At 37.5% G+C, this 27,722-nt stretch overlaps 1 protein-coding gene across 1 annotated transcript in view; it reads left to right on the top strand.

Moving 5' to 3' along the window:
- LOC118190696 (acid phosphatase type 7-like) overlaps positions 1-27,722 on the top strand; it is a 163,174-nt gene that overhangs the window by 52,818 nt on the left and 82,634 nt on the right. The window contains exon 3 of the mRNA XM_035361451.2: positions 27,081-27,263. Coding sequence (XP_035217342.1) covers positions 27,081-27,263 — 183 coding nt within the window. The remainder of the gene's footprint in view (positions 1-27,080; positions 27,264-27,722) is intronic.

Raw genomic sequence — 27,722 nt, 5'->3', positions numbered from 1 at the left:
GAATCTTGACTTGAATTCTTAGAGCAGTATCATACAGTTTCATACATTGCTCTGTTAGAAGAGTTGTATTACCGCTTTATATTTCTGAAGCTTAACGTTCTTGCAAGAAATACTTAAGTTGATTTTCGTAGATCACCAATATCCAGGCAATGTGCCATGAGTATCTTGCAATTTAATTTGAGATTTTTTTTGTTCTTTGTTTAGCCCAAACAGGCGCTGGCTTGATGAGGCCGCTGAATACTGGTAGTTCGACCGAGGTTCCAATCGCCTTGGATGAGCTGGCTGCAAGGGAAGTTTCGTGGTTTTAGCCATGTGTAATGTGACTGAGAGTCAGTTTACTTAAGAAAGGTACTCCGTCTGTTCTCTCAGAAGAATAATTTTCTCGTGCTTTGCCACAAGCGATTAAACAAAACGAAAGCGTAAAAATAAAAACAGTGCGGTCAAAGATTTCTAAAATACATGCATGCGATCATCACTCAGAACTAAAAAAAAAAGGGCTTTGAGAAAGATGGTGTATTAGTTTGTTTAAAAATATACAGAGCCCATAGGTTTATTCGGAGCAGAAGACATGAAAAATATTGTTGCGTTATACGGGTTAGTGGATTTGGAGTAACTGATGATAACACTTTGTAAGGATCTTAAGTTTTACTAACGTTTATTTTATTTTAAATCTTTACTATCACTTCTTATTTTCTACTTCCGGCCAGAATTAAAAGCTTTAACTTATTTATGCAAATTTGTCTGGCGAACGCCAAGTACTTAAGTTGTGACTTTTTGCCAAGCGAGAGAGAGGGAGGAGTTAGTAGAAGCAGGTCGCTTGCCTTAGCAGTTTTTACTCGGTTGCTGGTTGCCTTCCAGGCCAGAGGTTTAATCCTCTTAATAATTTTAAACGTATTGTAGTGTTAACAGTTCTCTGTACTACATACGGCTTCCTGTTAATATACGGCCAATCTTCCACGTAGGCCCTTGTTTATTATTCCAAAGTTAAGTTAGAGTTTAGTTAATATTTTTATATTCTTACTTTCAGACCACAAGTGGTTGGTCTCTGTATTCCGAAGTCCGGAAATCATTGTAAAGGGAGAAAAATAAAGGGTTTCGTATACCCTTCCTGTGTATCTTGTCTACTTCCCACATTTATTGAACATAGCTTTAGTAAGCTCCCTGTTCCGAGTCAGGTTCTTGAATGTTCCCCAAGCAAGTAAGGAGAAACACTGAACCTGATAACTTGACGAAGAATCAAAACACAATTTATTTGCCAGTATTACACAGGACAACTCCAAAGACATGGTTACAGTCGTTGAAAAACTACGATAAACAAACTGAAACAATCAGGGACACAGCCTTCAGGCTAAGGATAAAGACAGGTTCACGGCTGAGCACTTAAGTACAGCTCCCGACTCGGTCGATCGCTCTCAAGCTTATCTCTGAACTCAAGACACTACTACATTATTTAATTCAAAATACTGCAACTCCGCGTACAGGCAGGGTTTATATAGCTTTCTACCTTCGAGGATATTCTCGGGCAAAGCGCTAAGAATGCGTTCAAGAATGTTCTTGCTTCGTCTGTGGCATATCGCCAATTTTGTCGTCACATTTCGCGCCAAATCTTGCAACCCTACCTTTGCCTGCCCTTTTCGGGCAACCCTAACCTCGTTTTCCGGGTAAACTATCTTAGTGCATCTGGCACTTCGCAACAATATACAATGATCCTGGTGTTGACGAATTATCGTCCAGCACCTTTTCGTTGAGACTTGTAGAATCATTAAGGCCCGTTCCCACTGGGGTTTATCTGAGCTAACGAACACAACTAACGTAGTCGATCCATCCCCAAAACCAGTTTTTTTCCATATAGCAGCAAGTTGAAAAATCGGAACTGTAGGCACAGCGGAGCTAGTCGACACAGGGAACTCACTCCGTTAACTCAGATAAACCCCAGTGGGAACGGCGATTTAGAGTTTGGAAAATGTGCAATGCCCTCACCTGGTCTCCAATCCTGGACCTCTCGAATACGCGTTGAGAATGCTTCCAAGTATACCACGAAGGCATGCGGTAAGGAGAATGAAATTACCTTATAATTTTGTCAAAGATCTTGGATATAAATATACTAAGATGAAACATAAATATTGAGCAAAAAACTGAATGATTTCGCTTTGGTTTTCAGTTCAAATATATTTGTTGCTATCAGTCTGAGCTACATCTTTAAACCTCATAAATGAACTGAGATTGTTTTATTTACTTATGTTTGTAATATCTAAAAAATGGAAGTGCAGCTTTTCTCAAATAAAGAACTGTGTTACTTTAGCTTTAATATTTGACGTTTGGTTTGACGTGGTTTATTTTATTATGGCAAAGCACACTAGGGCTATCTGCCTAAGGGAAGGGATGTCTTCGAAGAGGACTTTCTAAGGAAAACTGTCTCGTTTACAAGTTACAAAGGGAAAAAGCAGAAAAATACCCATGTAGCCCAGGTCGAAACTACCAGCGTTCGGTAATTTTACCGCTCGGCTGCTGGTTGGCCTTATACGACTAAGGTTAAGGGATGAGGAAATCTTATTTATTTGTTTAAACATCTTCCTTTATAATGCTCAGCTGTAAAATCTTTAATTTGATGCTAAAATTTACAAAAGTAATTCAGAAATATTTATTAGAATTTTCCTTATCTTAATATATACATAGAAAATGTGTGTTGACGTCTGTAAAATGTTACAAAAAGAAATAATGAAGCTGAATGCGATTTATTAAGCTTTGTGTTTCGAAACATGCGTATTTCCAAGGTAAACGAGTAGAGACTCTTAGCGATTTTTTTTTAATCGTTAACTTGTCTTAATTTGTTTACGAGATATATGAGTCAAGAAAGACAGTGCTTGAAGGTCGTTTCTGAGAGTTTTTTTTTTACTTTTAACAATTTTTTCTGAGCAGTCTCAAACTGTGAAGTTATTTCATTACAGTTGTTGCTTTCAAAGTTCTGAATTCTTTCGAGTCGTACTCACGAGGGGATTAAATAAAGAAGTAATGAACCTTAACATGACACTAACCGTTATTGCTATTTTCTTTTTATATTATAAGCTTGATTCGTAAATAGAAACAAGCATGACTCACAAGCAGAAATTAATGTACTCAGCACAAAGAATAAAAAAAAAAAAAAAAAAAAAAAAAAAAGGGCGCAGTTTTGTACCTCTTGTTCTACTCGGCAGATTGACGAAATTCAAATTGCGTTTTACATGTCTCGAAAGCGCGACTTAGGATGTATATTAGATTTATATATAGCACTATTTTGATATAGGTAATTTGACACAAAATGTGACTTTTTCTGAAATTTAGAAATAGCAATTTTTTGCAATTTAAAATAGTAATGTTTTCCATATTTCGATTCCATGCCTCAAGTTATGCTTACGTATTAATTATTTTTAAATTAAGGGCGAAATTTATGGAGAAATTTAAAAATTCATTTTGGGGCATTTTTTTCAGTTTGCTCCAAGAATCACTTGGAGAACTTCTTAACTTATAGCAACCTATTTTCCTTTCCCTTTAATCGTTTTACATTTATTATAGTACTTGAATAGAACATGTGGCAACGATTAGATAATTCTTAAAATGCTATAAATTTTGTGCATTCTAAGTTAAAAAATGATTGAAATTTAGCGATGTTAAGTGAACCTAGGGCCAGAGTGTCGCTATAGTAAACAAATATAGTGAATTTTAAAGAGTGCATTTATTCTATTGTGGCTTATGCGCTATCGAGGTGTCCGCCGATAACATCGTGGCAAAATCATCGCGGGCGAAAACGTCGCAGAGAAAACAACGCAAGGCGAAAACGTCGTGCTACAAAACATCGTGGGAGAAAACATCGCAAAGAGAAAACATCGCAGTTCTAAAACATCGTTGTACAAAATATCGTCGTCGAAAATAAAGCGGTTCAAAAACTTCGCAGTTTAAAAACATCGTCGTCGAAAATATCGCGGCAAAAAATAATGTATCAACAAATCATCGCAGGACGATAACATCGCAGACCTGCTTTTTTCAGGCTTTAATAATTGTAAATGGGTATTCCCATAATGATTTGTGAGCGCGAGATGGAAAGAAAGATAATTTTTACTTTCATATTTTTTATTAACTAATCAATTCTTGCTAAAAAAGTAAGAAGGAAACTTAATACTTAAGAATAAACTGAAGCAGAAGAAGAAATAATTTTCATTAAGAGTATTAGATTGACAAAAGTGAAGAAAATAATCTCATAATTAGCAATTTTTTATAGATAAGTTCATGCAGTTACGTAGCTTCCCTTTTCTAAACATTTTTAGATTATACTTTTAATGAAAAATTACCAGTACAAACTTTATAAAAAAATGATTTATTAATGACCTTTGTTAGTTAACTATGTCAGTTTAAAATTATATTAAGTGCTATAAGTTGCCTTAATTTTCTATGCTTAAATTTCCTTCTTACTTTTTCAGCAAAAATTTATTAGTTAATAAAAAATATGAAAGTAAAGAATGTCCTTCTTTCCATCTTGCGCTCACAAATCATTATGGAAATATCCATTTATAATTATTAAAGCCTGAAAAAAACATGTCTGCGATGTTATCGTCATGCGATGATTTGTAGATACTTTATTTTTTACCACGATATTTTCGACGACGATGTTTTTAAACTGCGAAATTTTTGAAACGCTTTATTTTGGACGACGATATTTTGTATCACGATGTTTTAGAACTGCGATGTTTTCTCTTTGCGATGTTTTCTCCCACGATGTTTTGTATCACGACGTTTTCGCCTTGCGTTGTTTTCTCCGCGACGTTTTCGTCCGCGATGTTTTCGGCTGTAACCGCTATCGACGAAGAAGATTTAATGGTAAACAAGTATAGTGAATTGTAAAAAGGTGCATTTATTCTATTGTGGTTTATATGCTATGGACGAAGTGGATTTAATTCAATCCAATAAGTTTAAATGAAATGCAAGGAAAATGAGTATAATTTAATACTCCATACAAGGAAGTCATGTGGTGCACACATTAGAATATTTTCATTGTAAATGAGCGGAAAAAAAGTTGTTCATTACTTAAAATATTTTTAACAAAGCGCGTAAACCGCATTCGGCGTTATTATCGCTTATAACAAATACGCCAAATCGCGCCAATATGTAAATTAACCTACATCTTCAGAAATTTTGAATAAAAAACTGTAATTTTTTGCACGTATGCTTAGAAATACATCTACTTTAAGATGATGGTAAAAATGTTATAGATTATAATTCAAAAGAGTTTTAGAAAAATTTTTAAAAGTTATTTAAAAATAAATCATAAAAAATGGGCGAATTTTATTTGGAATGAACCTAAATTTTGTAATGTGAAAGGAAGAGTCAAATAAATTTAATAAAAAAAGAGAGATTAATAAATATTGTTGCGTTTTTTCGTCCTTCACGTTCGTACGGGGTTCGTGTGGATTTGGAGTGAATAACGACGACAGCACTTGATGGAATATCGAAACACACTTTATTTACCAATATTAATCAGGACAGCTCCAAAACACTTTTACAGTTGTCGAAGATCTACTAAACCAGTCGCTATAAACACGCTAGAACAATCAGCGACGCAACCTTCACACTTTCAGGCAATAACGGTGGAGACAGCTTCACTGCAATCCACCAGAGTACAGCTCCCAACTCTGCTCGGTCGTTCTCGGAACTCCACGTACTCTCGAGACACGCTACAACACGCGATGCAGTCGACGACACACAGAGCACAGCTCCCGACTCTTCGGTTCTGTCGTTCTCGGAGCTTAACACAATCTTTCCACGATGCACAAACCGCGATACGCTAAGAGAGTCTTCTATGCACTCGACGACCCACTCGGCACTGCCTGGCTGTCAAGTCGATGGACTCCGCACGGAGTGACTAACTAACTCGCACTCGCTAGATGAGGCACTCTACTTGACTGCGGATCAGCAGGGTTTATATAGCTTTCGGCTTGTGTTCGAGAACATTCTGGGATAAACCTGTAAGAATTCGTTCCAGAAGGTTCTCCATCGTCCACGGCAGAGCACCAATTTTGTCGCCAAATGTGGCAACTCTGACGTCTATTGCCATTTTATGGCAACCCTAAATCTGCTTTGCGGGGAAGTCATCTTACCGCGACTGGACATTTCATAACAATATAGTATACTAAATTCAATTATCCTTGAGAAGCTGAAATTTTGAGAGCGAATTGTTTAAAAAAACCGCTTGTGCAATTTTTAAAAACACTTGGCAAATCGGCATAATTTGAGTCTATAATCGAAATATGGAAAAAAATTGGCATGTCATTTTAAAAATGTTCGATTTTGTATCAAAATACCTATATTAGAACAATGCTATATATATAAATCTATCCTAAGTCGCGCTTTTAAGACATGAAAAACGCAAGTTGAATATCGTCAATTGGCCTAGTAGAACGGGAGATATAGAACTGTCACAATTTTTTTAGCTGTGTACGTATCCAGTTCTACTTATGACTCAGGCAAAGCAGTATATGTCACTTATTTCAGTGCCAGTCACTCGCAAAAAAGGCAAACAAAGCAAGAAAAAACTATGATTCAGTTTTTAATTCTGTCTGGATAACTACTATTACGAATTTTGTACATATGTAGATAATTTTAGTGAAACTCTGCTATTTGTTTGCATAATGCAACACGAAAATCTAAAGAAACGATACTTTGCAGAAAAAGTAAGAACAAGGGATAGTATTATTGAGTAAAAAGCTATCTCACTAAATCGTCGAGATAGCGCCAAGGTGGCAAGTTTTTATCGCCAAATTTGGCGAGAAACCATTAGATGTCGCTGAACTTGGCGACCATTAGGTGGCGTTTTGTTTCTGTCTCTGTATAATGGGTGTTATAATTGAGTAACTATAATTAATCCCCTTCCGCAACTGTAATCGTACCCGGTCAGCGACTGGGGATTAGAGGACCCAGCCGCCAAATTCTGGTGGTGAAGAATCGTCATCCAATACCTTTTAGTTAGGGCGACACTGAAGTGCCTTTAGGATTTAAGAAGGAAACAGGAAACCTGAGCAATGTCCTCGCCGGGACTCGAACCTGGACGTGATCGAATACACACCGATTGTGCTACCGTTACATCACGAAGACATGCAGAAAGGAAGGAGAAAATATCTTATATACTCCCCCTTTTAAAGGGCGACTGGGGATTAGGGTACCCAGTCGCCAAATCCTGGTGAAGAAGCATCATCTTCCACCACATTTTAGTTCGGGCGCCACTGTTTGCCGTTAGGATGCTTGAAGTAGGAAACATGAAAAATGAGCAATGCGCTCCTCGGACTCGAACCTGGACCTCTCGAATAGCCGATTGTGCTACGAAGGCAAGTAGAAAGGAAGGAGAAAATACATTATAATTGTACTAGTTCTACTAGTTCGATTTAATACACTCATGTCCATAAATTAAGGATAATGCAAAATAAGGAAAAGGAAGAGTTAGAAGCAAAACAAATTTGACTTATTTGTAAAGCTTATTTATTAAACAAAAGGTAAAGAGCAAAAAAAGATGCTATATGTTTGATATTATTAAAAAAATTAGCGATTTTTTCTTCCTGGAGCAAATTGCAAAAAACACCTATTTACAGAAAACCAATATTACATGGTTGGTATGATTGTTAATACATTGTATGTCTCCCAGACGATGCAATACAGTCCGTATAACGCCTAGGCATGCTGAGTATCAAATTATCGATCCGATCTTGGGGGATATTATACCACTCAAAAGCAATGCTCTCCGAAGTTCCGGTAGACATGTAGGAGGAGGTTGACGGGCTGCAACTCGCCGGCCAAGCATGTCCCACACCTGCTCTACTGGATTCAAATCCGGTGAGAATGCTGACCAGTCCATACAGGGGATATCCTCCGATTGAAGGCATTCGCTTACGATGTTTGCACGGTGAGGACGGGCGTTGTCACCCATAAACACAAATTGTGCGCCCATGGCGCCCCGAAACAAACGTACATGTTGTTCCGGAATGACGTCCCGATAGATTTTTCTTGTCATGGTTCCGATTTGAACATGCAGGTCAGTTCTGGAACCCAGAATAATTCCACCCCAAACGAGCACTCCTGCACCACCGTAACGGTGTCGTTCAATGATGTTTTCTTGGTGGTAACGGGTACCTGGAGCTCTCCATATGAAAGTCCGACGAGAATCAGACTGCAAGCTAAACCCGGACTCGTCGGAAAACACCACACAAGCCCACTGTTGCGGTGTTCACTCTCTACTCCAGGCTAACCGCAGGCGACAGTGAGTTGCAGTAAGTGGAACGCATCTGACAGGTCTACGAGCATATAGACCAATCTGCCCTAAGGGTCTGTACACGGTCTGCCTTGAAATTGTCGTACCAGTGGCTGAAGAAAGCTGAAGAGACAGGTCTGAGGCTGTGCTCCACCTGTTTCTTTTGGCAGTAACTGCCAAATACCGGTCCTCATTCGGCGTTGTAACTCTGGGGCGACCTGTTCTGTAACGTCTACTCACATTACCATCATCTTGGAATCGTTGCCAAAGCCTGGAGATGACACTCTGGGCATTCCAAGTTCGTCTGATACTTCCAGTTGGGTACGCCCACATTCCAGACGGCCGATAATTCTACCACGTAAAAAATCATCCAAATGCGTCCTTTGTGTCATAACTATTCGGTTATTGCACTGAAATGCTTATAAAGCGCCTGCGAACAATTTTACTTCTTTGCCTGTATTCCTTACATATCGATCTCTTACACTCTCGTCATTGTGACGTACCATCGGTGTCATCTGGTTACTTCCTGAAATGTGCATATGATTCTTGGAGATGTGTGTAGTGATTTTACATGTGATATGGTTATTTTAGAGTTCGATTTCCGTGTGACTCCGAATTATCCTTAATTTATGGACATGTGTGTACATTGCTTTTAAAAAGTAAAAAGTGTCTATAATGAATGTTTCTTTCGCAGGAACTTTTGCTAAGTGCTTAAAACGGAAAGTTAAACAATTATCTCGCTTAGTGGTGGAATTCATTTTATTCGAAACAAAAAAATCCTTCGGTATTTTCTGTGTTATTTTTTCCAAAATCATAAGCGTTATATGTGTAAAAAATCTTTGCTACCTGTATAGTCCTTATATTCAAATTACATATCTCACGAAATGTTGAATAACTCAAGAGCAAAATCAACATACGACTTCATCGCAAGAAAAAAAGCCTCAAATCTTATTTCAGACTCACATAAATTTCTCAAGAACTGCGCAATGAAATTTTTAGATTCTTCACTCATTCTTTTTCTTCCCCATAAATTGCTTTTATGAAGACTTTTGTCATCAAAAGTCTTCTTTATTCTTTTTTTGAAAGATATTATTCAACCAGATGATAAAGGGGGCATACAAAACTTTAAAGAAAGGATTTTTAATAATGTATTATCAGATGCAGTATCTAAAAGTAAGCAAAGAAAACCAGATGCTAAACTAAAATTAATTGATAAACTACATTGATTAATATTATTTTTCTGCTTACTTAGTTACATTATGAAATAAGGATAGCTTTGATGTATCCCTAAAGTTGTAAATTGAATCTAATTTGGAAATGGATTAAATTTTCGCTCCTTAGAAAAATAAAAAGCTTAATTAATACAACATTACATCAGTGTTTAGTTCAGTTGCTGTTGCTGTTGAGTTTCAACCTCCTCATCTGAGGTGATTTCAATCAGGTCAACGAATTCTTCATTTTTCAAGAGATATAATAAGGGTCTCTCTTTGCCCAGAGTCTTGTGTAACACATAGGTGACAGCTCGTAATTTTGATGTCTAGTCTGCCCGGGGACAGATCCGTGGATTTTCTACCTTTCTTCTTACTGTATTTGAAGCTTTGGTATTCTTTGAAGAACCCTGAGAGTTATGCGTAATGGTGGGTATAGAACTGAGGTTCTCTGCTACAGAAGTACACTGGTATGCAAAAATTAAGGACGAAGTCGAAAAATTAGCATATCAGATGAACGAAGAGGCAGAGCGGACAGAAAGACCAATCAGGAGATTAAGTAAGGTGATGTACGATAGCACATGCGCAGATATGCAGGTAGACGTAATGGGGGAGTGTCTGAGTAGTATAAAACATGTTGTCGGTGTAAGATCAGTATTTCTGGCAAAGAGATTGCACGCCTTATAGCAGTTAAAATCACACCGAGTTGCTGCCTCAGCGAGAAATGGCGAATAATCAATCTGTTAGACGACATCTGGATGCTTTTACCCGAGGTCGAATCATTGGGAAGTTGGAGGAAGGCCGCAGTGTGGCTGCAGAGTTCGAAATTGCTCACAGCATCGTTTCACGACTTTGGAGACAATTTCAACTACAGGAACAGCTATCCGGAGGTTTAGTAGTGGTCGTCTACGAGGAACCACACCCGCAGATGACCGGTATATTGCCTTACAGGCCAGAAGAAACAGGCGGCAGACAGCGGGAGAAATCGCTAGATACACGACACAGGCGACTGGACGACCGGTTATCGCGTTTTACCGTGGCCAGAAGACTGCACGGTGGTGGTCCGTTTGCACGACGCCCTGTACGGTGTGTACCTCTAACGCCTGCCCATCGGATAAGGCGTTCTTTGTGGTGCCGGGAACACCGGAATTGGAGAGACAATGAATGGGGACGAGTATTCTTTACAGATGAGAGCAGATTCAGTCTGAGTAGCGATTCTCATCGCATACTCATCTGGAGAGAGCGGAGAAGCCGCAATCATCCCTCGAACATCATTGAAAGGGACAGGTGTGGAGGTGGCGGTGTTCTCGTTTGGGGAGGCATCATGCTTGGTAGTCATACAGACCTTCACATCTTCGACGCAGGTTCAGTCAACGGGACCCGTTATTGTAACGAGATTCTTCTTCCATATGTGCGTCTTTTTAGAGGCGCTATGGGTCCGCAGTTCCTTTTCATGGACGACAATGCACCATGTCATCGCACAGTAGCTGCCGAACAGCTCTTAGAGAGTGAGGATATTGAGCGTATGGATTGGCCGGCACGATCTCCGGATCTAATCCCATCGAGCATGTATGGAATTTTCTAGGCAGACGCTTGGCAGCTCGTACCTTACCACCAGTAACGATTCCGGAGCTTCGATTGGCGCTGCAAGACGAATGGGCAGCAATGCCTCAACAACTCATTGACAGCCTCATTCTCAGCATGGGCAGACGCTGTGAAACCTGCCTAGCAGTCAGGGGAGATCATATCCCCTATTAAAGACCGGATGTTTCTTGCTGGACACCCATCACAGGGATGTTTCGGCCTTCAGTCGCATTGCGCTCCATGCTACGTTTTCAATAAAGCTTCTTTTTATCCCTCTGATTTCTCTTTTAGTAAGTGTTGCTTACATTACTCATGTCCTTACGTATTGGGGATCTTACGGTATTAAATGTGTTGATTTGGAAAGCTTTTGTACAAAGTTATATTGAAAAAACCGTCTCGTCCTTAATTTTTGCACACCAGTGTATAAATTGCACGAAGTTAAAAAATTAAACATAAGACTTAATCAGTGACTTTCTATCCTTAAGATTTAACAACATAGATGAACATACGTGTCAGACTATGACACATTAATGAAATTATACGATGAATAACGTACGAATGTACTAGACTGATACAATGTAACTTCATCCTACTTAACAGTCCTTTTCATATAGGCAAGTATTTGGCGATGTAGAATGATAATCCAGAATGCTTATGTAGATTCTTATCTCCACTGCGCTGTTTTTTATTAGGATTCCTTGCCACACATTTCTGCACCACGCTTGAGAGAATCATAGCTGCTGGCTACGTTGGCAAACAGCATCAGATAGGCATAGCACGGAGGTCAGACTTCAGTAACATCAGAATCAGGAAGACAGACTACCCTCTCTCCGTCTTCGTCGGGAGGAACCATCCGCACAGCTATATAGTTCGCTTTTCTGCTCAGGGCAATCGCCAACGGGAAAAATGCAAATTTCTAACACTTCTTCTACCATCTCACACTCAAGAGGTTGTGGCATATTTTAAAAGAACCGCTGCATAAGGACCTTTAAACAAAACAGCTGTTCTGGATAAGGATGCAGCACCCTTATGCCGGGCAGCTGATCAAGAAAGTCATAAGGGGCAGCTGTTCGAAAGGAACATTCAGAAGGGTGCTCTGGCATGCGGAATCACGCAGTTGAAAATCATTTTCTGGTTTGAACGTTGTAGAGCCCACTTGATTAACTTCTGTGTGAAAACTGTAAGAGTAGGAACTGCACAGAATAAGGGTTAAAAGTGCCCTTTATTAACTCTTTAAAATTTACAATGCGTCAACTTGACGCTAACAAAATACGTTTCTTCTTGGGCAGTAACTGAAAATCAAAGGATTAACTAAAGATTTGAAGAAAGGTACAAGTCGTCGAACTAAACTACAGGGCTCAGAATAATTCCTGTTTCTTGAACCCCCTTCGAAACTAGCGGCAGCAAGTGAATGCAATTAAGCCCCGCGAACCAGCAATAACTCTGGGAGCCAGAAGCTTAAGCAACAGAGGTGACGGCAATAGTCTAACTCTCCCTCCTTCCTACTGAACCTCGGTTTTTAACCTCTTTCTTCAAGGTAGAATTTGCATTCCTTCACGCACGCTACCAAATTTAAATACTCTGGCATTGACAATCAGGGGAGTAAAGGCTATAAGCCTTTACAATACAAATTAAAAAAATTGGTTATTTATAATAAATATAAATTCCTACAACATGATAGTCCTTATGCCAATCCAACGTTTTTTTAAACGTGAGGGCACCCTTATATGAATCCAGTGTTTTTGTAAAGGTTCGGGCATTCTTATGCACCTCCAGGGTTTTTTTAAGGTGCGGGTACCCTTACGCAAATCCCAGGTTTTGATAAAGGTGCGAGCTCCCTTATACGAATCCAGTATTTTCATAAAGGTGGTGCGCACCCTTATGCAAAGCCTGTATTTTTTTATAAAAGTGCCAATGACTTATTTCGTTTACTGTTTAATTAATTAATCAGTAACTGAAATTAAAATTCGACATGCATAAAGATGCGTACAGCCTTACGAAATTTGCTTTTTTCAAGCTTGAAGGTGAACTTCAGTTAGTGCTGTCTTATGCTGTGGCACCTTTATAAAGGTGTGTGTATTTTCGAACAGTAGTCGAGTGGCATAAGAGTACTCAAGGTGTTCTTTCTTAATTTGGAACTGGCATATTTTACCCCATGCAACAAAAAAACTTTTGCAAAGATCTTGATCTTCTCAGGAATTCGTATTCAGTAATAAAGCTATGGCGGTCGTATATACTTTCATGAGAAAAAAGGCGGCATTCTTTAGTTTTGCAAAATCTAATGCTCTAGGTTCAATTCCAATGTCCAATTCTTTCCTTTTAGTGACTCCACGGAACGCCAGAGTCACCTGGTGTGCTATAATGGCATCAATCCTGCGCGTAACAATATTCTATACATATTCTTCATTTTGTTGGCAATATTTTTTAGAGACAAAGTTAATTATTAGTACAAAGGGGCAATTTGCCCAGAAAGACTATTAATTTTATTTTCGCATTTACTAAGAGCGTTGTTTCACTTTTCAAATTGTTGCCACCAATTATTATCGCCCTGTATAATATTAAAAAGAATAAATAATGAAGAACTTGCATGAATGTATGTATGTTTCTCGCATTGTGATAAAACAACGGTACCTAAAGCCATCCAATTTTGAATAACGTAATCTTCCTGCGACTATGGACATGTGGAAGCCCTAATTTTAATTTGAAATTTGTTTTATGATTGATTTCCTATTTTGTGCTCCTCCAACGAATATTTCATTAACAAACTCAACGATTTCAAAGCGAACAATGGCAACACTGTAAGGGAAAAAATTATACATCTCGCGCGGTACTGTGTATCGAAATTCTGAAGATATGCTCATTTTAAAATTATTTTGCGATATTGTTGTTGATCTGAATTTTATGGTTTCAGTGCGAAGAACATGATATTTGATAAATAAAGGTAACACTCAAAATGTTAAAAAAACGCTCCTTTGGACGTAATTTATAATCTGAAAACCTTTCAGATTTTTTTTTTCTCTAAATGTTATTTTCTATAGAGAAAACACTTGTGATCATTTTCTTTTCTATAACATTCAAATTGGCTTATAGTCTGATCTGTGAAGTACGAAACGTGAGAATTGGAAAAAATAAGTGATTTTTCGAACATAAAGAATTATATGTTGTATTATGTTACGTAAACTTAAAAAAAAAAAAAAAAAAAAAAAAAAAAGGAATCTTTTGCTGCAGGAAGACGTATGTAATCTTACATGACTCTGGAAATGTAACCTGATCACGAACTGTAAAATTTTGAATTCTGCAAACCGAACTTGCTCGAAATGCGAATTGGCGGAAAATCATATAAATCTTTAATTTATTTAAGCAAATATAGCAACCACTGTTATCGTCACACTTTTAGCATAAAATAAATTAAAACTACACTTAAAAAGTACTTCAGTTTCGAAAGCTTTCTTTTTTGTCTTTGTTTTAAACGTCAAAAGGTTGTAACGTTGCGCGCCTCCAACTTGCACGCAACCAAGAGGTGACTGTGAAAACTGGATAAAACACAGAGTCTTGTGAAGGGTTTAAGTCCCTTTTTATTCAACGTAAAAATTTACAATTGCGTGCTCTTGACGCTCACAGACTGCGCCAACTCGGTGGTCAAATAAAAATAATAACCTGAAAAGAAACTAAAGACAAGACTCTAACTACGAGGCTCTCTAAAAATAACTAACTCACCGCGTTTTACAATACCGCTGCTAATTCAGCAAACTGAAGCTCACTTGAACGATTAACACTACTTCCCGGCAAGCACATAGGCCGACACGCGGGGTTCTTCAATTTCTCGCTAACTACCTCCGCGCTCGTAAAGTAAGAACATCACACAGCGAACTCGTTTCCTTTCTATTTAAATCATAATACTTCCGCTGATAATTTGAATCCTTGCGCGTTCTACTAAAATTTACATATTCTGGCATTGGCAGTTCCAGGGGAAAGTAAGGCTTGACAGGAAAGACAGTTTAAACTTAAAATAAATGTTAGTTAAAATAAATATAAACCCTACATTTGCCGCTGCCAGAATTTGGAAAACTTGGAAGCAGGTCCTACAAACGACCTGTTGTAAGTTTCTCTAATTCTGAACTAAGTCTGGAGAACCTCGTTTACACACAAAAAAAAAAATCTTATGTAACAAATTGTATACTAAAATTCTGTTGCTCGTTATAACTCTCTCTTCTTACAGCAACTTTTCCTGGACTTCATCAATCAATCTTGGTCTTTCCTTCCAGCATCTGGAAGGAATAAGTATCAGTATCTTTCTAAATACATTATAATTTGCACTTTCTTGACACAATAAATTTTTGTTTTTAAACGATTCGTTTTTCTTAGTTATTGCTTACTTCACATTCATTCAATTTTTCAAGCATTAATTTAACTTTACCCTGGCTCTCCACCGTGTGTGGTGTCAAACGGGAATATTCGTGTTTTAGTCTTACAACACTTCCCCTAACCACCATGATTTGTTAGAATTCAACGACCAAATAGACACACCTTACTCGACATTCTACAACTCAATGAGCTACTTTAATATTCTTAAAAATTCAAATGTAGGTGGAGAACCCTACAAAACACATTCATTCTAACTTCCCCCTCATTCATCTTTAAACATGCAGGCTTTCGCTCTAAAGCATGACTTTATCTACAATTTAATACTTAAATTTTGACTTCATTGCTTTTAAGCATTCAATTTTAGCATCTACAATTTTATGCTTCTAGACTAAATTCTACTTTTACATAACATTCAAGTCTTTACGTACATTTACAAAATTTTAATACATATGATTTTTACAATTTACCATAAAATGAATAAGAGAAAATAAATTTTTACTTTACTCATTCTTCGCCAAGCTGGCGGTACTGAAACTAAAATTCTTATACAAGAATACGAAGTTATTTTTATCTTCGGCCAAATTTTGGCTTTAACATAACAGAATTAGTCTTTCGACCAACAGAAAATGCTTGTTTTTAGCTTTTACACTTAAAGAAAATAATACTTTTGCCTTAGTTAAATAAAGTAAAACAAAACTAAGTCTCAACCGAGACATATTGACTTTCGTCAAAACAGAACTTCGTACTTATGCATAACATTTCGGAACAAAAGAGAAAAAAAAATATAGAAGGTTTTAACTTATCTTTGAGTTTTCGATGCTTGAAACTCCGTCATTCGTTTTTGGCAATATTGCTCCCAAGTTAGAGGTTTCATGGATGTTAATCTTCTCCTTACTGCCCTCCGAGTATCGTCCACATTACTTTTTCTTTTGCGTCCTCTACATGCTAGCCTCTTGGCGGAGTAATCGTCTGGTGGTTGGCATTTCCGTTTTTCCCTGGGACGGCTGGTCTTGACGTCCTCCGGTCTGGAGTCCTTCTTGAATTTCTTCTGTTCGTCGTATTTTTGTGCCTCCTGTTGCGGTTTCAGTTTCCGGAACGGCGGCCTTGCTGGCACCTGACTCTGTGGCCGTGTGCGCGTTCTCCTTGATGTATAATTTCTCCTGCGATCCTTTGTAGGTGGTGTTTTTCTCTTTACCACGGTTTCTTTACCCGGTTCATCTGTATTTTTGTTTTTCTTAAACGCTGGAGTTTGCAAGTTATTTTTTCTCTTTGCTACCGACGTCCGGGTTGTAGAAGGGCTAGATCTTTCTTCATTTCTCTGTTTCTTGGGTGGTGGAATAGTTGTTGTTATCTCTGGACATTCTACTTCGTTTAGACTTGAGTCCTGCAAGAAACTTTTAAGGATTTCAAAATCATTTGGATTATAGTATTTTTTCACCTGGTCGGGACTTGCTTTACAGATTTCCCCTCTCTCGTTCTTAAGATATAATACTACTCCTTTGATTTCCTGAATTACATAGGGGCCTTCAAACTTTGGAGCTAGCTTTGCCGTAAAATTGTCTGGGGCACTTGATAAAGAAAATTTCCGTTTCAATACTTTATCCCCAACTTTAAAATCTGCTTCACGGCGTTTTCTATCATAATATATTTTCTGCCTATTTCTTGCCGTATCCGAGCTTTTAAGCGCCTGATCAATCAGCTTTTGCACATCTTTTTGTTTAAACTCCTGCTCTCTTTGTTGCACAAAGAATAATTTATCTAAAGGCGTAATTAACTTTCTGCCTAAAAATAATTCTGCTGGAGTTTTTCCCGTAGTATCCTGATTTGCCGTTCTTAAAGCATAAGCTAATTCATTTATGTAGCCATCCCAGCGCTTGTGATGTGTGCTCACGTAACTGCGAATTATTTTTACTATATTTTTATTAACTCTTTCTGCTATGTTAGCCTGTGGTCTATACGGAACCATTTTGATATGGCGTATGCCAAGTCCATTGCATATGTTTTCAAATATTTGACTAATGAATTGTTTTCCGTTATCGCTAATGACTTTTATCGGTGCACCGTATTTTAAAATGTATCTGTGTAAGAATGCATCTGCGACTGTTTTGGCTGACGCGCGTTTAAGTGGAACAATTTCTATCCATTTTGAAAAATGATCTACTATTACTAAAAGAAAACGATTTTTATTTAACTCGCTCTGGGGGAAGGGACCAAGAAGATCTATGCCTAAAATTTCATTCGGAAATGTAGCGCGAATGCTATTTAAGTACCCGGCCGGGCTGTAATTAATATCATTTATTAACTGACATTGATTGCAGGACCTGACATACGCCGTTACTATTTTGTATAATTGCGGGAAATATACCGCCTCGCGTACCCTTTTTAAAGTCTTTCTGACCCCTAAATGGCCCGCTGTTTTTGCTTCGTGTAATTCCTTCAAAATGCTTAATCGAAGCGAGGCTGGGATGACTGGTTTATACTCAAGATTTTCGTTTGTTGTTTTCGTATAGAATAATAAATTATCTATTATTTCATAGTTTTTTGCTCTATTTCTTATCGCATCGATATCTGTGTGCTCGAAGCTTTCGGGGTCTTTCAAATAAGCATAGATATTTCCAAATTCAGGATCAGCTTTCAGTTCAGTAATAATCGTATCTCTAGAATCTAAAATTTTTGAAGTCAACACAGCGCATTTAAGTTCATTTCCTTCATCGTCCAGTTTTATACGAGAAAGTGCGTCAGCTACATTGTTTTCCTTACCCGGTTTATATTTTATTGTGATATTATATTCTTGGAGTTTTAAAGCCCATCTTATTAACCTGGGCGTTAGGTTTTTTCCCGAGTAAAGTCTACCAACAGCCGCATGATCCGAAAAGACAGTTACTGGCGATTTGCCGAAATAAACTCGAAATTTGTGTACAGCCATTAATACGGCTAATGTTTCTCTTTCTGTAGCTGTATAATTCCTTTGTGTCTGATTCAATGTTTTACTAAAAAATGCCAGAGGATGGTTATTTTGCACAAGAACCGCACCCACCGCATAGTCTGACGCATCTGCTGCAATTTCCAGGTTTTCGTCCCCCTCCGGGAATTTTAAAACAGGGGCATTAATTAGCGCTTCTTTTAATCTTTCAAATGCTGTGTTAGCTTCCGCTGTCCACGTAAATTTACCCCTTTTTCTTTTGATTACTAAGAGTGGTTCAACAATATTAGCGAAATCTTTTATGAAAGATCGATAGTATGAACATAACCCAAGGAAAGAAGAAAGTTTCTTGGCGGTGTTGGGCCGTGGGAAATTCTTAATAGCTTTTATTTTTGAATCTTGCGTTTCTATACCCTTTTGCGAAATTTTATAACCAAGATATTTAAGTTCTTTAGTTGCGAACTTGCATTTTGAGGCGTTAATTGTAAGACCGGCCTCTTTTAATAATTTAAAAACTTGTTCTAGATCATTAATGTGTTGTTCCAAGGTACTACTCGTTATAATTATATCATCTAGATAAATTAAAGTTGATTTTCCTAGGACAGGCTTTAGAACAATGTCCATAGCTCTCTGGAATGTTGATGGGGCCCCACACAACCCAAAGGGCATGCGTAAAAATGCATAAGTGCCCGATTTTGTTATAAATGCGGTTTTATGTATATCTTCGGGTCTCATAGCTATTTGATAGTAGCCAGACGTTAAGTCCAAAGTAGACATATATCTTGGCGATTTGATCTGTCTAATGATCTCGTCTATAACCGGCAAAGGGTAAACTGGAAATTTGGTAATATTATTTAGTTTTCTGTAATCAATAGCAAACCTCCAAGCCCTTTTATCCGAAGGAGGAAACTCGTTCTTTTTCCTACATAGTACGACTGGACTCGCGTACTCACTATTTATGGGCGTTATTATTTTATTCTTTAACATCTCCTGAATATGTTCTTCGATGATTACGTCTTTTTGTTTGTCATACCGATAAGGTTTAGTCCTACAAGGTTTTTCGGCATTTAATTGAATCTTGTGCGTGACTATTTGGAAGTTTCCTGGTTTTTCTGAAAATAAATGAGAAAAATTACTCACCACTTTCCTTTCATGGTCATTCAGATGGCTAAGGTCCACTTACGGTGTCTCCACAGGTTCCACCACCCTCCGGTCCATCTCCAACACCACGGAACTATCTTGAAAATTTAATTTGGCCCTCGCGGCCCTTAAAAACTCCATACCTAAAATAAGAGAATTTTGCAGATTTTTCACTATAAAAATTAATACTTTGAGACTTTCCTCTTTTACCTGTAAGTTTAATGATACTTTCCCGATGCAGTGACATGTTTTTCCTTGCGCCGCTATAATTTCCGTATTTTTGGTTTTAAATAATCGTACCCTATAAAAATTCTTTTTGAAGAAATTTTCACTCATAAAATTTCCTTCTGCTCCTGTATCGATGAGGGCTTCTACTGGTACATCGCCAACCAGGACTTGTATAATTGGTAGCTGTGAGTTTTTTACGATGACCGTATTTAAATGTCTACTTGAGGGTTTTTTTAAAACTTCCGGGGTCTGGACCCTCCCTTTCACAGGCCCCTCTACTCGTTTAAAGCTTTCCTTTCAATCTGTGCCTTCTGGGTACGCGGATGTTTATTTTCAAATTTTCTTTTTGGGCCTTGACCTTCGAGTTTCGATGAGTTAGCTTGATAGCTCTTTTCCCCATAAGAGCGATTTCCATTTCTGGTTTCCTCATTTGAAGATTTCCTTCGGGTACTTTGAGAATACGTTGCCCCTCTCGCTTTTTCCGCTATTCTGCGATTTTGAAACTTCACCGCCAATTCGAAGAGTTCCTGCAATGTGCTTGGGTTTCTAATTTCAAAGTAGTCTTGAACAGCGGGTAACAATCTTGGTAATATTATTTCAATAATCTCCGCATCGGGTTTCTTCCCATACAGCATATCCGTTAGCTTAATTTTTCGTAGAATAAAGTCCGTCAATTCTGCTATATCCCGTTGATAGAAACTATATAGTTCGGCTTCCAGCCGTGCGCGATATTTCACTATGGGGAAGGCCTTTACTAACGATTTTTTGAAATTTTCAAATGTATATGTCTGGCTTCCAAATTCCTCTAATAAAAATTTGCCTATATTTTTCCACCATAGCGCGGCCTGTCCTCTTAGTGCTGATGTGGCGATGGCAACTTTTTGTCTTTCAGGAACAGGGTAGAGCTGAAAGTGGTTTTGTAGACCTTCTAGAAATACCGCCACCGAATTTTTTCCGTCGAAATGGACGTTTGGCTTGATTGATGCTCTCAAAGTCTGGACCAGGTATCCAAATCCTTCCAACTGAGTTGTCATTTCTTGGTGTTGTCCAGCGGCTTCCATCCAATTTTCGGCCATTTCAGTTCGATAAGTGTTCGGGCGCCAATGTAACGTTGCGCGCCTCCAACTTGCACGCAACCAAGAGGTGACTGTGAAAACTGGATAAAACACAGAGTCTTGTGAAGGGTTTAAGTCCCTTTTTATTCAACGTAAAAATTTACAATTGCGTGCTCTTGACGCTCACAGACTGCGCCAACTCGGTGGTCAAATAAAAATAATAACCTGAAAAGAAACTAAAGACAAGACTCTAACTACGAGGCTCTCTAAAATAACTAACTCACCGCGTTTTACAATACCGCTGCTAATTCAGCAGACTTGAAGCTCACTTGAACGATTAACTCTACTTCCCGCCAAGCACATAGGCCGACACGCGGGGTTCTTCAATTTCTCGCTAACTACCTCCGCGCTCGTGAAGTAAGAACATCACACACCGAACTCGTTTCCTTTCTATTTAAATCATAATACTTCCGCTGATAATTTGAATCCTTGCGCGTTCTACTCAAATTTACATATTCTGGCATTGGCAGTTCCAGGGGAAAGTAAGGCTTGACAGGAAAGACAGTTTAAACTTAAAATAAATGTTAGTTAAAATAAATATAAACCCTACAAGGTAAAAAGAGGGAAGAACACAATCAAAATGTTATAAATATAATTATATGATGTTTTAGAGTTATTAGAAGTTTTCAATGTCAGGAAACTGAAGAAATGAGCAATAACCTCGCCGGGACTCGAACCTGGACCTCTCGAATACGCTCCAAGTGTGCTCCGTCACACCACGAAGGCATGCAGAAAAGAGGGAGAAAATACCTTATATACTCCCCCTCTTAAAGGGCGACTGGGGATTAGGGGACCCAGTCGCCAAATCCTGGTGGTGAAGAATCATCATCAACCACCTTATAGTTCGGGCGCCAATGTTGAGGCATTAGGTTATTTTGGAGCAGGAGTATATGAAAAATGAGCAATGCCCTCCCCGGGACTCGAACCTGGACCTCTCAAATACGCGCCGAGTGTGCTACCATCACAACACGAAGGCATGCAGAAAGGAGGGAGAAAATATAACATTACCATTTAACAGTTTATAACGTGTCGTATACTTTGGGTTGCATAAATAAACTAGACATTAGAAGACTGCGTAGGGAATTACCTTTAAGTCATAAGTATGAAAAAGTCCGCAGAAAGGTGTAAAGAATCCTTTGTTAACTCAATTTAAAATTCACGAGAGAATGACTGGATCTTTCCCTGTGCGGGCTGTCGCGGTGTAAGTGGGATTGCATCCTTCCCGTGCGGAGTGTCATAGCTACCATGGTACACCTAGCTAAAAACTAGAAAATTTGCAATTCGAATTCACATTCGGTGAGGTAAAAGTACATTTTTCGCATTTAATAAGCTCATTTAATAATATTTAAGATATGATGGTTACAGATTTTGGAATTGTTTTCCGAAAGATACGCTAGTGTAAAGTGTGCGAAAGCTTATGATATTATTCGAAATTTTCATGAACTGAGTAGTGTAAAAATTACAGAATATGTTTGACTTAAATTTATCATTTATTTTAGTTGTTAGAATTTTTAATTTTCTAGTTATAATGATTATTATAAATAAATTTTGTGTCTGTACCTTCTGTGAAAATTTCATTACAAGCGAATGAAAATAGTTTGTTAATAACGATAGCTGTTGCAGGTATTTCAATAGTTACGATAGTTTTCTCTTTGTTTCCTTTTCATAATTAAAGCATCCCTCATAACAGATTGAGAACATTCTTCTAATTAAATATTGAGTTAGTTTTCTGGCTGAGAAGAATAGCATTTTTTTGGGGGTCTAATTAGTCTGCTGTTTTGCTGTTCATCTCATGTTCAAGAGGATGTCCTCATGAGTAACATTCATGGGCTGGCCTGTATATTTTCTCGTACCAGAAAACTGCGTTTAAGTGTCATACGTTTTACAAGAATTATGAAGCCTTTTTTCAAGATTCTATTAAACAAAAAATAAGGATTTATTTTAAAAGTAAAATATTATTTACATATTGAAAGAATAAAATTATGAAATAACTGATGAAAGGAAGATTTCCATTCTAATAAATTAATTTCAAAAATTATTCCGTAATTTGTCCTGTAAAAACGCAAATTATAATTTTTATTAGCCCCAAAGAGGCTTTAGCCCAAATGGGTTATTAGTTTCGAAATGAGAATTTGCGTTGAATCACTACAAATGGCGTATCACTTTTAAAACTGTTGCTGCCAAATATATTGCCCAACATTATTTTTTAAAAATTAAATAATGAAGAGTCTGCATGAACGTATGCATGTTTCTAGAACTGTTAAAAACAGCGGGACCTAGAGCCTGTAACACGCAGTGCCGTCTGCAATTTGTGGAAACACTTTCAAGACACTGAATCCATATTCAGAAGAACTGGACAAGGTCGACTAAGAACCACAGCGACGAATGGAGAACGTGCACAGGACTGCTACAGCTTCACAGCTCTCACGACAACGATCGTCCACATGGGGCTCAGCTGGTCGATGATTATCTGGCAAGTGGGGTTATTCGCTGCTTGGATAGGCCAGGTAAGGCCTCATTACCTTAACCCTATTACAGCGTGTCTGAGTCGCTCTTGGAAGGACAATTTCATCTTGCCATCCACCTCCAAGAACCACCTCGAAGCAGAAAACTGCATTGCTGCAAGGAATGTGATCGACTGCCCCAGAGACACCTCAGCTGTCTTCCGTCCAGTATTCCATCAAGCTGCGCGATCTGTTTAGGTGTGACCACGGGACCACGTGATCACAGTTCTGTATCATAGCGTGGATCAGAAAACTGCATCGCTGAAGGAATGTTATCGACTGACCCAGAGACTCCTCAGCTGCCTTCCGTCCACTATTCCATCAAGCTGCGCGATCTGTTTGGGTGTGACCACGGGACCACGTGACCACAGTTCTGTATCATAGCGTGGATCAGAAAACTGCATTGCTGAAGGAATGTGATCGACTGCCCCAGAGACTCCTCAGCTGCCTTCCGTCCAGTATTCCATCAAGCTGCGCGATCTGTTTGGGTGTGACCACGGGACCACGTGATCACAGTTCTGTATCATAGCGTGGATCAGAAAACTGCATTGCTGAAGGAATGTTATCGACTGTCCCAGAGACTCCTCAGCTGCCTTCCGTCCAGTATTCCATCAAGCTGCGCGATCTGTTTAGGTGTGACCACGGGACCACGTGATCACAGTTCTGTATCATAGCGTGGATCAGAAAACTGCATTGCTGAAGGAATGTCATCGACTGCCCCAGAGACTCCTCAGCTGCCTTCCGTCCAGTAGTCCATCATGCTGCGCGATCTGTTTGGGTATGACCACGTGACCACAGCTCTGTATCATAGCGTGGATCAGAAAACTGCATTGCTGAAGGAATGTGATCGACTGCCCCAGAGACTCCTCAGCTGCCTTCCGTCCAGTATTCCATCAAGCTACGCGATGTGTTAGGGTGTGACCACGGGACCACGTGACCACAGTTCTGTATCATAGCGTGGATTTTGGACATCCCTGCACTATGAGCTTCACTGATAATCATGCGTACACAAAATGACTTTTGGATGGTACATCTCTTTCGCTATTATAAATGTATATTCATGTTAAATTTCATTTAAATCTGTCCATTAGGTTTTCAAGAATTTGACATAATGAACAAATTCTCTTAATTTTCCAAACGAGTGTATGTCTAGCAGCTGTACCTGTGCGGCTGTGATTTTAGCTTAAGTACCTTATGTAAGACAAAATGTACGTAGGCCGGTATTCAACTGCAACAGCTGTGCAGCTTTGCAACTTAGACATGCCAGTCTTGATCGCGACAGGCTACATAAGCGTATGTTAACATCTGCATCTCATATAAAAGCGGATGAAGTCACAGAATACTATATCTGTCATACATAAATAAAGAAAGGAAAAAAGTGATGTTACTTGTAACATTTTTGATTTCACGAAAATGTTTTTTTTTTTTTTTTTTAAACTTCATTCTATTAGGAATAGAATATTTTGATTACAGACAGATGGTATAAATACGCGAAGAGTAAAATCGGATACAAGGGTTCTAGAAACTCCCAGTATATTACGTTAGATAATCATTTAAAATGAACACAATTTTTTTTTCCGAATTTTTCTTCGAATTCATGTGGGAAAATCTTTTTAGTGAATTTTATCTCTTGCACATACTTTAAGCGTTTAGTTTAGATACATTTGAAGACGCTTTATTAAAAGAGTTTGGAAAATAGTTTCAATAACATTCCGAAAACATTATTTAGATTAGTTATGTTCTTGTTTTGGTATGCAACTGAAATTTTATTAATTTAATAATTTTTCTTAATACCTCTACTTATTTTAATTTTAATTTGCTCATTTAAAGATAAATAATAATAATAATAATAATTTAAAGATATTTTAATTTGTTCATTTAATTAATAGTTTAAATATTTTAGTATTCTTTACTGCTATAACTGCCAATGATGTTCTAAGGACTTCGAAAAGCATGCCAAATGCAGTAATAAATGGGGAAAATGATAGGAATAAAACAAAGTTTATCAAATATGAAGAACTGCTGAATACTTACTTTAGAAAAAAAAATCTGATGTGTACACCACATGACTTCCTTGTACGGAATATTAAATTATACGCATTTTTTCTTGCATTTCATTTAACTTATTATATTGAATTAAACCTACTTCGCCGACAGCGCATAAACCACAATAGAATAAATGCATTCTTTAAAATTCACTTTGTTTACCATAGCGACACTCTGGCGCTAGGTTTACTTAACAGCATTATATTTCGTTCATATTATAACTCAGAATGCACAAAATTTATATCATTTAAAGAATTATCTAATCGTTGCCACAAGTTCTATTCAAATACTATAACAAAGCTAGAACGATGTATAAAAGAAATTAAGCAAACAAAACGAAAAAGAAACAGTTTTTCACAGACGATTGAGTATTTCTCATTCAATTAATTCAGTTTTCTCTTTGCGACAAGGCAAAAATATATAAAAACTCAAAATATCTGTATTAAAAACTACGAAGTAAATCTTAAATACTTATTTCCTCGAAAAAATTCCAGAAAGGATTAAGCATGATTTAATTGGCAATAATAAATGAAGGCGTTATTTTTGTGTTGCGAAGCTTAGTCTCTCTAGATTGGCAACAAATCTACAATTCTGCTGTTTCAAATGTAAACAAATATGTCCGCCATGTTATTTAAAACTTAACCGCATTTAAACAGCTTTTAAATTGTTGATAATTGTACAAATATTGCTTCCAGAATTACGAAAGGCATAAAAACTTTAACCGGAAGATAAAAACAACATAATTCAATCATTTTTAAAGCAAAAAATGTACAATTTACAAGCATATAAGAGTAAAAAAACTGAGATCACTGAGCCGGGTAACAGAGTGGATATATTTATAAATATATTTATATACGTTTGGCGCGGCCGATTGAAACCAAAATACGAGGTGCAGATCTACATGTTATAGTAGTCTTATATACAAAATTTCAACGTTCTGAGGGTACTCGTTTTTGAGTTATGCGAGATACGTACGTACGCACGCACGTACGTACATACGTTCGTACAGACGTCACGAAAAATTCTCTTCAGAATTCATTTTAAAGCAGTTTTTTAATTTTTTTGGAGGAAAATAGTCTTTTATTTCTTTTTCCTTAAGTATAGATATCACGCAAAAACATCGTTAAATTGAATTCGAAAGTGGTCAAAGTGGATATGTTCGTTGAAATATGCTGCCTGAAGCTTTTCGCGATTACAATACTTCCTTTTTACTTCGTAGAAGGAAATAAAAAGCTACAAAAATAAAATAAAATAAACTCACGACAGAAAAATCTACAAAATGATAACATAAAATAAAATCCTTTGTTCTTTAACATTTATTTGCTTGCTTCAAGGAATGATTTATCTATCGAAAGATATCCAGCATTTTCCATGTCAGTTTTTATAAATATTTTGGCAACAGATATCCATTCTGACGAATTGTTGTGGTTTAGAAATCAGAATTTGCAAACGCGGGCAAATAATGAATCATTAGAAAACATTACATATGAGCTATGCACAAGATTTTTATTATTCATTCTCGTACAAGGTTTTAGCCAAGCATACCAGATACAATTGCTACTTTTACCATATCAGAGAATCAAAGAATATCAAGTTCTTTTATGCCGAAAATAAAAATAAAAATATTCTATTTTTTGCGATTATTTTGTTATTATCTTCTTCTTCTTCCTAAAATATTTGTTTGTTTGTCTGTTATAGATTACAGAGTAGGTGATGGAAAAATTTTCAGCCGAGTTTTCGACTTCAGAACTTTACAGAAGGGAACTGATTGGAACCCACGAGTAGTGATATATGGAGATCTAGGTTACAGAGATGGGATTTCAGCGAAATTGCTAAAGGAAGAGGTCGCTAATGAAACGGTCGATGTCATTATACACAATGGTAAGAAAACTTAGATTGATAAATTTGCTGTTTCTATAGATGTATTTTCAATCCGAAAAAGCGTAGAAACCTGAGAGGAATAGTAATATTAATTGTGTAATTTGACTCATACGTTATTATAAAGTTGGCATAAACATTCTCAACATCATTTATAAATAATCTAGTCGTCTCCTTTTTAATATGCATGAATCTACATCGGAAGCACCAAATTTGCCTATATACACAACTCTGAGATGTCACTGAAGATTCTCTCACAAAAATAAGTTCTGTGATTTACAGTACATTTTATGAAAGTTACGCAAAGAATGCAATTTATTTACTGAACTAGTTTAAATGTCATGTGTTATGAGCATCTGCAAAAAAAGAAAAAAACAAAAAGATTGAAACTTGATAACCATTGAAATACCTCGCACAGAACAGTGGTACAGGTGTTTCTAGTTGACCGTAGAAAACACTCTA

The sequence above is a fragment of the Stegodyphus dumicola genome, chromosome 2, assembly GCF_044657685.1.
Source record: "Stegodyphus dumicola isolate Sdum_Otavi_A_Nest chromosome 2, ASM4465768v1".
NCBI classification, from domain to species: Eukaryota; Metazoa; Arthropoda; class Arachnida; order Araneae; family Eresidae; genus Stegodyphus; species Stegodyphus dumicola.
The sequence above is the reverse complement of the archived record's forward strand: the minus strand, read 5'-3'. Positions and strand labels throughout refer to the sequence as shown.